Source organism: Symsagittifera roscoffensis, chromosome 2, assembly GCF_963678635.1.
Source record: "Symsagittifera roscoffensis chromosome 2, txSymRosc1.1, whole genome shotgun sequence".
Classification (NCBI taxonomy): Eukaryota; Metazoa; Xenacoelomorpha; order Acoela; family Convolutidae; genus Symsagittifera; species Symsagittifera roscoffensis.
The window spans coordinates 16,397,883-16,408,213 of NC_087063.1; the positions used below are offsets into that span (position 1 = coordinate 16,397,883).

Below are 10,331 nucleotides of genomic sequence, written 5' to 3' on the forward strand. Positions count from 1 at the left end.
AATAGAATGGTTTAAATCAATGTTTTTTGAAAATTCTCAAATTTTTTTCGCAAAAACTCGGTTATTTAGCAGACCCTAATATTTTAAAAATCTTCTACATTTCAAGGTTTTCAACGGATTGTTCTTCAGGCGAAGTTTTTTTGCTTTTCTTAGGCTTGCCTTATCGACTGAAGTCATAGATTCCCAAACTTATCTGACAGTTTGAACAGCGTGACAGTTTGAACGAGTTAGTCCGTTAGGCGAAAAATCTGTTCTTAATACAAATACAATCAGCATAATAAAGGTCGTTATCACAGAAAGGTAAGAGAAAAACCTCTATTTTGAAACTAGAAGTCCTAGTTTTTGAGCATTTATATTTATTACTGTCAATTAATTATTTTGACAGCAAGTTATCAGTTGTTATTTACTTCAGCATTTTCTCAAGGAAGTGCCAGCGTTTTCAGTTTCTCAAGAACTTGTTTTTGAGAAGAAAATTGTCATTGCGGCTTACGGTGTGTTTCGTCCGCTTTTCGCAAAATATTGCAACGGATGGATGAAGGATTACAAAAATGTCGCCAAGGGTTGGGCGGATTTCGCGGCAGGATTGACTGAGAGGTAACAGATGATTTCTGAGCCACATTCACTTGTTGCCTATTCTACGCGTCAAAAAATGAAAAGGAATGTATAAAAAATGATGAAATAATGGATTTATTTTGGAAAAAATTTATTGTATAAAAAAAAGTTGTAGGCTCTTTTTTCATGGAACATTTTCTTTCATCGTTTTCACGTGGAGGCTTAAATACAACCTGAATACAGGTTGAGTTACTTTTGTCAATATAGAAGCACGTTGTTTTATTTCAAATATCTATTGGAAAGAAACTAACAAGAGTGTTGAGTCTAAGACTTGTTAGTCAACCAAACATCAGTAGACTGATGCAACTTCTAGTGGTGCAACTGTAAGTTTACATTGGTAAATTCAAATTGATTGACCTTACGATGAAGTTGAAATGACCAAATAATTACCCATTTAAACACTTTGTGAACATTATTTGAGAGTTACTAAAAGCGTACGGCTTTGAGTGAAAATTTTTCTACATTATTTGCGAGTTACTAAAAGCGTACGGCTTTAAGTGAAAGTTTTTCGATCCGAAAGTTGACGTTCCATTTTGCACCAATGGCTTCCAGCGAAAACATAACATTGACTGTCATTTGCAATGGAACCGAACGCTTCCAAGTCGTGATGAAAAGTCACTGGCGTTCTCTGCCGGACAACGAGGGATTCACTTTATTGCTACACGAGATCTCTATGGTATGTAGAATCAATCTAACAAAACATCATTTTGACGCTCGGATGAAGAACTGGGAAATCATAAAAGGACACAGGTCTTTATTGGTTTGATACATCAGGGGGCGAGGAGGGGCGTGCACATATTGAGCAGCTGAATTTGAGTTGTTCAGGTTTCTTGGAGATTTAGATAGATTTTTTTTCAGTTTAAACACCACCCCCCCTCCCCAACACCCCGTGTAAAGGTTATCTATTCCCCTATTCACGTGGAGGCTTAAATACAACCTGAATACAGGTTGAGTTACTTTTGTCAATATAGAAGCACGTTGTTTTATTTTAAATATCTATTGGAAAGAAACTAACAAGAGTGTTGAGTCTAAGACTTGTTAGTCAACCAAACATCAGTAGACTGATGCAACTTCTAGTGGTGCAACTGTAAGTTTACATTGGTAAATTCAAATTGATTGACCTTACGATGAAGTTGAAATGACCAAATAATTACCAATTTAAACACTTTGTGAACATTATTTGAGAGTTACTAAAAGCGTACGGCTTTGAGTGAAAATTTTTCTACATTATTTGCGAGTTACTAAAAGCGTACGGCTTTAAGTGAAAGTTTTTCGATCCGAAAGTTGACGTTCCATTTTGCACCAATGGCTTCCAGCGAAAACATAACATTGACTGTCATTTGCAATGGAACCGAACGCTTCCAAGTCGTGATGAAAAGTCACTGGCGTTCTCTGCCGGACAACGAGGGATTCACTTTATTGCTACACGAGATCTCTATGGTATGTAGAATCAATCTAACAAAACATCATTTTGACGCTCGGATGAAGAACTGGGAAATCATAAAAGGACACAGGTCTTTATTGGTTTGATACATCAGGGGGCGAGGAGGGGGCGTGCACATATTGAGCAGCTGAATTTGAGTTGTTCAGGTTTCTTGGAGAGTTAGATAGAATTTTTTTCAGTTAAAACACCACCCCCCCCCTCCCCAACACCCCGTGTAAAGGTTATCTATTCCCCTATTCATTTTATGATAAAACGCTGTCCACAATAGTTAGTTTTTCTACCATGCAGAACTGCAATAGGTTAAGTTTCTAATTAGTTTTTAATTGCCAATGAAGGTAGTGACTACACTTATATAGGTCGTAATGATGTTTTCGTTTTTATTTAACTTTTCGGGGTTTGAGGTTTGATTTCTTCTTAGATTAAAATTAAATTCATTTGCTAAAAGAAAGGCAAATTACGCTTTTGAAATAAGAAAGTCGAAATGGCGCGGCGAAAACAAAGACGAAATAACTTCTATGTTTGAAAGTGGATTCTATTCTAAGGTTTAAGATTCGATCCAGTTTTCTTTATATGGGCTAGTTTTCGGAAAATTTTGATCAAAAAGTTATCTTGAAATATAAAGAGCATCACCGTGCTATATTTCTAGTGAGATATCAAATTAAAGCCCTTTCGACGTGTTTAGAACGATTACAAAAGAAATTTCAAAAAATTTTCCAGTGGGGCGAAAAACGTTTTTTTTTAAAGTTTTTTCAAGTTATCAGTCAACTTTGAGCAAGTAAAGCAATCGAGTAACGTCCGTTATATGAAAATTTAACTTTCTATAGGCTTTAAGACTAAGAAAACTTTTTTTACTAAAAGAAAACTAGTTTTGCGCTTCTGTTGCAAATTATGTTTTTTTGTTTGTCATTCATATTTCTCGAGTATGCCTAATTCACTAATTTTTTACCCAATTGTATAGTTTTCTTATCCCACCACGCGGTGAAGAAAAAACCTTTTTGTAGTGTTTTTAAGGAATGTGGTTGAAATATTCTGTGCTACTTGCACAGCAACCGGCTATCCTTGTTTTAAATGGGATTCGGTTAGTCGATTTTCAGAAAAATCAAAACCTTAATGGAAAAGAGAGGTAGGTTTGTGTGCCATCTGAAGTTTCGTTGTATTAATCAGTTTTTCAAATGTGAAGTGGAAAAGAGCCAGAATTTGAATTCTAGGCATGGTTTTAATACTTGTTTTTTCACTAACCCTCAAGTAGTGACACAAGCTATTATAGTTAAATGTAAGGGCTCTTTCTCCTTGTAGGCCAACCTGCATTTTTACTTGTACAACTTAAGCTCACAGTAACCTACTGTTTCTAAAAATTGTTTTTAATCAGGCTATTCAAGCATGTTTTTGTCTTCATAACAATTTTTTACTGCCATAAAACTGATGTCTATGCGAGCTGGCGGAAATTTTTGGTATAATGTATGAAGGACAAATGTGTCCAGGTTAGTTAGCGGCTCTGTTTCAGTTTGCATTTTTTGATTTTCTCTGAAATTACATTTAAGAAAGCCTGTTTTAAATGACTTTTAATGTTCTAAATTGCAACAAGGCATAGCGTAAACAATTGAATCAAATGGAAAAACATTTTTTCATGCAAATTGCGGTATGAGAACAATGTTTAGACAACACTAAGTGCGGGTCGGAAGCTGGAAGAAAGCTTTGTGAGTTTGTTCACCTTATGAAGTTTCATTACCTTATGACTACGTTGAAGCGCCCAAGATTTGATAAGTTGAATACACTCCCTCCAACCAGTTGCCCTATAGTTAAAAAAACTATAATTGCTCCCTCCAACCAATGTATGGTTTTTACAATTTCAGCGGACTAAATTTGGCGCTCTGATCATTCGTGATAGTGCCTCCAATGAACAAATAAAAACATTGAATGGGCTGAAAGACAGGCAGGAAATATCAGTCGGGTCCATTCCGTCTAGAGTGACTTGTCTGGAAGATAAAGTCATTCAGTTGACTGCTCAATTAGCCGAAATGAATAAAAAATTTGAAGCCAAAACTGCACGAATTCCAGTTGCACCAAATCTTATCAAGAATAGTTTGCTTCGAGAAGTTGATATCTCGACTAGCATTCCGACTGGGTTTTGCCTCAATACTTTCAGAACTGGAGGTAGCATGAACTTTGCAGCTGTGCATCCTTATTGCCAGGGTTTTGAGGGCTGTTACACGGAAACAGCTCCCAATAATTCGGTAACGCCAGAGAAGTGTGCGGAGGCTGGTGCCGACCGGCCGGTCTGGTACGGCAGATATAACATGGGACCCCGCCGGACCAGAGGTGGACTATCGACGGGGTGGGGAACCATAACCGACGGGCATCTTTTGAAATTGAAAGGCACCCGAATCGATAAACACGAGACCACAGTAAACATGCCATGTATCGAGGCAGGGGCTGCGACCTTGGTCCGATTTACAGCTTGGATTAAGTGTGTCAAGGGAGCAGTCCAATTTTCAGTTGACTACCCGTTCTGGGACAACCCATCTGGTCTTCTGGAAGGAGAAAGAAAGAATGGCTTATGCCGAGCTCAAGATTGCGTGGGATCACCTCAAGGCAAAGCGTCTTATTGGCGTTTAAGGAGCGATCATTCTCAAAAAAAATTAAAAGTTGGATCGAAGAATTTTTTTGAAATTGTTGCTTTTATTAACATAATTCTTATTGATCGAGTTTTTTGGTCTTTAGGTCGTATGGTTGCTTTTTTTAAGGAAAAATTTCACGCTTGCTCATTTTAATACCTGGGAACGGTTCGACTTAAATTGTTTCAAGTTTAGTTTAAGAACGGAGCTTAGATACGCCTTGGATCTTTTTCCCCGCTACTATTTCTCCGCTTTTGCAAAAGTTCGTTACAAGGTGCACAATTCGTGTATGCTTATTTGTCTAATTCTTTCTTAACAGGGGAGATCTTTGTTACAACGAACGAACAATTGGGGGGGGGGGGGGTTAGTTAACAAGATCCACGCTCTTTACATGCAAAAATGCAAATGGCGAAAAAATAGAGCTTGACTTTTAGTTTCAAAGTTGGATTTTTAGTTTTCAGATTCCTAACATAATTATAAATGGAAATAAGAAAGTCGAAATGGCGCGGCGAAAACAAAGACGAAATAACTTCTATGTTTGAAAGTGGATTCTAAGGTTTAAGATTCGATCCAGTTTTCTTTATATGGGCTAGTTTTCGGAAAATTTTGATCAAAAAGTTATCTTGAAATATAAAGAGCATCACCGTGCTATATTTCTAGTGAGATATCAAATTAAAGCCCTTTCGACGTGTTTAGAACGATTACAAAAGAAATTTCAAAAAATTTTCCAGTGGGGCGAAAAACGTTTTTTTTTAAAAGTTTTTTCAAGTTATCAGTCAACTTTGAGCAAGTAAAGCAATCGAGTAACGTCCGTTATATGAAAATTTAACTTTCTATAGGCTTTAAGACTAAGAAAACTTTTTTTACTAAAAGAAAACTAGTTTTGCGCTTCTGTTGCAAATTATGTTTTTTTGTTTGTCATTCATATTTCTCGAGTATGCCTAATTCACTAATTTTTTACCCAATTGTATAGTTTTCTTATCCCACCACGCGGTGAAGAAAAAACTTTTTTGTAGTGTTTTTAAGGAATGTGGTTGAAATATTCTGTGCTACTTGCACAGCAACCGGCTATCCTTGTTTTAAATGGGATTCGGTTAGTCGATTTTCAGAAAAATCAAAACCTTACTGGAAAAGAGCCGTAAGTTTGTGTGCCATCCGAAGTTTCGTTGTATTAATCAGTTTTTCAAATGTGAAGTGGAAAAGAGCCAGAATTTGAATTATAGGCATGGTTTTAATACTTGTTTTTTTCACTACCCCTCAAGTAGTGACACAAGCTGTTATAGTTAAATGTAAGGGCTCTTTCTCCTTGTAGGCCAACCTGCATTTTTACTTGTACAACTTAAGCTCACAGTGACCTACTGTTTCTAAAAATTGTTTTTAATCAGGCTATTCAAGCATGTTTTTGTCTTCATAACAATTTTTTACTGCCATAAAACTGATGTCTATGCGAGATGGCGGAAATTTTAGGTATAACATATGAAGGACAAATGTGTCCAGGATAGTTAGCGGCTCTGTTTCAGTTTGCATTTTTTGATTTTCTCTGAAATTACATTTAAGAAAGCCTGTTTTAAATGACTTTTAATGTTCTAAATTGCAACAAGGCATAGCGTAAACAATTGAATCAAATGGAAAAACATTTTTTTCATGCAAATTGCGGTATGAACAATGTTTAGACAACACTAAGTGCGGGTCGGAAGCTGGAAGAAAGCTTTGTGAGTTTGTTCACCTTATGAAGTTTCATTACATTATGACTACGTTGAAGCGCCCAAGATTTGATAAGTTGAATACACTCCCTCCAACCAGTTGCCCTATAGTTAAAAAAACTATAATTGCTCCCTCCAACCAATGTATGGTTTTTACAATTTCAGCGGACTAAATTTGGCGCTCTGATCATTCGTGATAGTGCCTCCAATGAACAAATAAAAACATTGAATGGGCTGAAAGACAGGCAGGAAATATCAGTCGGGTCCATTCCGTCTAGAGTGACTTGTCTGGAAGATAAAGTCATTCAGTTGACTGCTCAATTAGCCGAAATGAATAAAAAATTTGAAGCCAAAACTGCACGAATTCCAGTTGCACCAAATCTTATCAAGAATAGTTTGCTTCGAGAAGTTGATATCTCGACTAGCATTCCGACTGGGTTTTCCCTCAATACTTTCAGAACTGGAGGTAGCATGAACTTTGCAGCTGTGCATCCTTATTGCCAGGGTTTTGAGGGCTGTTACACGGAAACAGCTCCCAATAATTCGGTAACGCCAGAGAAGTGTGCGGAGGCTGGTGCCGACCGGCCGGTCTGGTACGGCAGATATAACATGGGACCCCGCCTGACCAGAGGTGGACTATCGACGGGGTGGGCAACCATAACCGACGGGCATCTTTTGAAATTGAAAGGCACCCGAATCGATAAACACGAGACCACAGTAAACATGCCATGTATCGAGGCAGGGGCTGCGACCTTGGTCCGATTTACAGCTTGGATTAAGTGTGTCAAGGGAGCAGTCCAATTTTCAGTTGACTACCCGTTCTGGGACAACCCATCTGGTCTTCTGGAAGGAGAAAGAAAGAATGGCTTATGCCGAGCTCAAGATTGCGTGGGATCACCTCAAGGCAAAGCGTCTTATTGGCGTTTAAGGAGCGATCATTCTCAAAAAAAATTAAAAGTTGGATCGAAGAATTTTTTTGAAATTGTTGCTTTTATTAACATAATTCTTATTGATCGAGTTTTTTGGTCTTTAGGTCGTATGGTTGCTTTTTTTTAAGGAAAAATTTCACGCTTGCTCATTTTAATACCTGGGAACGGTTCGACTTAAATTGTTTCAAGTTTAGTTTAAGAACGGAGCTTAGATACGCCTTGGATCTTTTTCCCCGCTACTATTTCTCCGCTTTTGCAAAAGTTCGTTACAAGGTGCACAATTCGTGTATGCTTATTTGTCTAATTCTTTCTTAACAGGGGAGATCTTTGTTACAACGAACGAACAATTGGGGGGGGGGGGGGTTAGTTAACAAGATCCACGCTCTTTACATGCAAAAATGCAAATGGCGAAAAAATAGAGCTTGACTTTTAGTTTCAAAGTTGGATTTTTAGTTTTCAGATTCCTAACATAATTATAAATGGAAATAAGAAAGTCGAAATGGCGCGGCGAAAACAAAGACGAAATAACTTCTATGTTTGAAAGTGGATTCTAAGGTTTAAGATTCGATCCAGTTTTCTTTATATGAGCTAGTTTTCGGAAAATTTTGATCAAAAAGTTATCTTGAAATATAAAGAGCATCACCGTGCTATATTTCTAGTGAGATATCAAATTAAAGCCCTTTCGACGTGTTTAGAACGATTACAAAAGAAATTTCAAAAAATTTTCCAGTGGGGCGAAAAACGTTTTTTTTTTTAAAGTTTTTTCAAGTTATCAGTCAACTTTGAGCAAGTAAAGCAATCGAGTAACGTCCGTTATATGAAAATTTAACTTTCTATAGGCTTTAAGACTAAGAAAACTTTTTTTACTAAAAGAAAACTAGTTTTGCGCTTCTGTTGCAAATTATGTTTTTTTGTTTGTCATTCATATTTCTCGAGTATGCCTAATTCACTAATTTTTTACCCAATTGTATAGTTTTCTTATCCCACCACGCGGTGAAGAAAAAACCTTTTTGTAGTGTTTTTAAGGAATGTGGTTGAAATATTCTGTGCTACTTGCACAGCAACCGGCTATCCTTGTTTTAAATGGGATTCGGTTAGTCGATTTTCAGAAAAATCAAAACCTTACTGGAAAAGAGCCGTAAGTTTGTGTGCCATCCGAAGTTTCGTTGTATTAATCAGTTTTTCAAATGTGAAGTGGAAAAGAGCCAGAATTTGAATTATAGGCATGGTTTTAATACTTGTTTTTTTCACTACCCCTCAAGTAGTGACACAAGCTGTTATAGTTAAATGTAAGGGCTCTTTCTCCTTGTAGGCCAACCTGCATTTTTACTTGTACAACTTAAGCTCACAGTGACCTACTGTTTCTAAAAATTGTTTTTAATCAGGCTATTCAAGCATGTTTTTGTCTTCATAACAATTTTTTACTGCCATAAAACTGATGTCTATGCGAGATGGCGGAAATTTTAGGTATAATGTATGAAGGACAAATGTGTCCAGGTTAGTTAGCGGCTCTGTTTCAGTTTGCATTTTTTGATTTTCTCTGAAATTACATTTAAGAAAGCCTGTTTTAAATGACTTTTAATGTTCTAAATTGCAACAAGGCATAGCGTAAACAATTGAATCAAATGGAAAAACATTTTTTCATGCAAATTGCGGTATGAGAACAATGTTTAGACAACACTAAGTGCGGGTCGGAAGCTGGAAGAAAGCTTTGTGAGTTTGTTCACCTTATGAAGTTTCATTACCTTATGACTACGTTGAAGCGCCCAAGATTTGATAAGTTGAATACACTCCCTCCAACCAGTTGCCCTATAGTTAAAAAAACTATAATTGCTCCCTCCAACCAATGTATGGTTTTTACAATTTCAGCGGTTTAAATTTGGCGCTCTGATCATTCGTGATAGTGCCTCCAATGAACAAATAAAAACATTGAATGGGCTGAAAGGCAGGCAGGAAATATCAGTCGGGTCCATTCCGTCTAGAGTGACTTGTCTGGAAGATAAAGTCATTCAGTTGACTGCTCAATTAGCCGAAATGAATAAAAAATTTGAAGCCAAAACTGCACGAATTCCAGTTGCACCAAATCTTATCAAGAATAGTTTGCTTCGAGAAGTTGATATCTCGACTAGCATTCCGACTGGGTTTTCCCTCAATACTTTCAGAACTGGAGGTAGCATGAACTTTGCAGCTGTGCATCCTAATTGCCAGGGTTTTGAGGGCTGTTACACGGAAACAGCTCCCAATAATTCGGTAACGCCAGAGAAGTGTGCGGAGGCTGGTGCCGACCGGCCGGTCTGGTACGGCAGATATAACATGGGACCCCGCCGGACCAGAGGTGGACTATCGACGGGGTGGGGAACCATAACCGACGGGCATCTTTTGAAATTGAAAGGCACCCGAATCGATAAACACGAGACCACAGTAAACATGCCATGTATCGAGGCAGGGGCTGCGACCTTGGTCCGATTTACAGCTTGGATTAAGTGTGTCAAGGGAGCAGTCCAATTTTCAGTTGACTACCCGTTCTGGGACAACCCATCTGGTCTTCTGGAAGGAGAAAGAAAGAATGGCTCATGCCGAGCTCAAGATTGCGTGGGATCACCTCAAGGCAAAGCGTCTTATTGGCGTTTAAGGAGCGATCATTCTCAAAAAAAAATAAAAGTTGGATCGAAGAATTTTTTTGAAATTGTTGTTTTTATTAACATAATTCTTATTGATCGAGTTTTTTGGTCTTTAGGTCGTATGGTTGCCTTTTTTAAGGAAAAATTTCACGCTTGCTCATTTTAATACCTGGGAACGGTTCGACTTAAATTGTTTCAAGTTTAGTTTAAGAACGGAGCTTAGATACGCCTTGGATCTTTTTCCCCGCTACTATTTCCCCGCTTTTGCAAAAGTTCGTTACAAGGTGCACAATTCGTGTATGCTTATTTGTCTAATTCTTTCTTAACAGGGGAGATATTTGTTACAACGAACGAACAATTGGGGGGGGGGAGGGGGGTTAGTTAACAAGATCCACGCTTTTTACATG

At 37.7% G+C, this 10,331-nt stretch overlaps 1 protein-coding gene across 1 annotated transcript; it reads left to right on the top strand.

Annotated features, from left to right (window-relative positions):
- Window positions 1-1,648: 1,648 nt before the first annotated feature.
- On the top strand, window positions 1,649-8,671 carry LOC134839715 (uncharacterized). The gene is made up of 4 exons (XM_063855337.1): window positions 1,649-2,052; window positions 3,910-4,701; window positions 6,540-7,278; window positions 8,616-8,671. The coding sequence occupies exons 1-4, from the start codon at window positions 1,918-1,920 to the stop codon at window positions 8,669-8,671; spliced, it is 1,722 nt and encodes a 573-aa protein (XP_063711407.1). The 5' UTR covers window positions 1,649-1,917.
- Window positions 8,672-10,331: the final 1,660 nt, after the last annotated feature.

What these genes read in the sequence shown, in the direction of transcription:
- LOC134839715 (XM_063855337.1), top strand. Translation starts at nt 1,918, where the DNA reads ATGGCTTCCAGCGAAAACATAACATTGACTGTCATTTGCAATGGAACC. An exon ending in ATTCTCAAAAAAAATTAAAA is followed by an intron (nt 4,702 to 6,539) that starts GTTGGATCGAAG and finishes TTACAATTTCAG; the next exon opens with CGGACTAAATTTGGCGCTCT. An exon ending in TTGCGTGGGATCACCTCAAG is followed by an intron (nt 7,279 to 8,615) that starts GCAAAGCGTCTT and finishes TTCTCCTTGTAG; the next exon opens with GCCAACCTGCATTTTTACTT.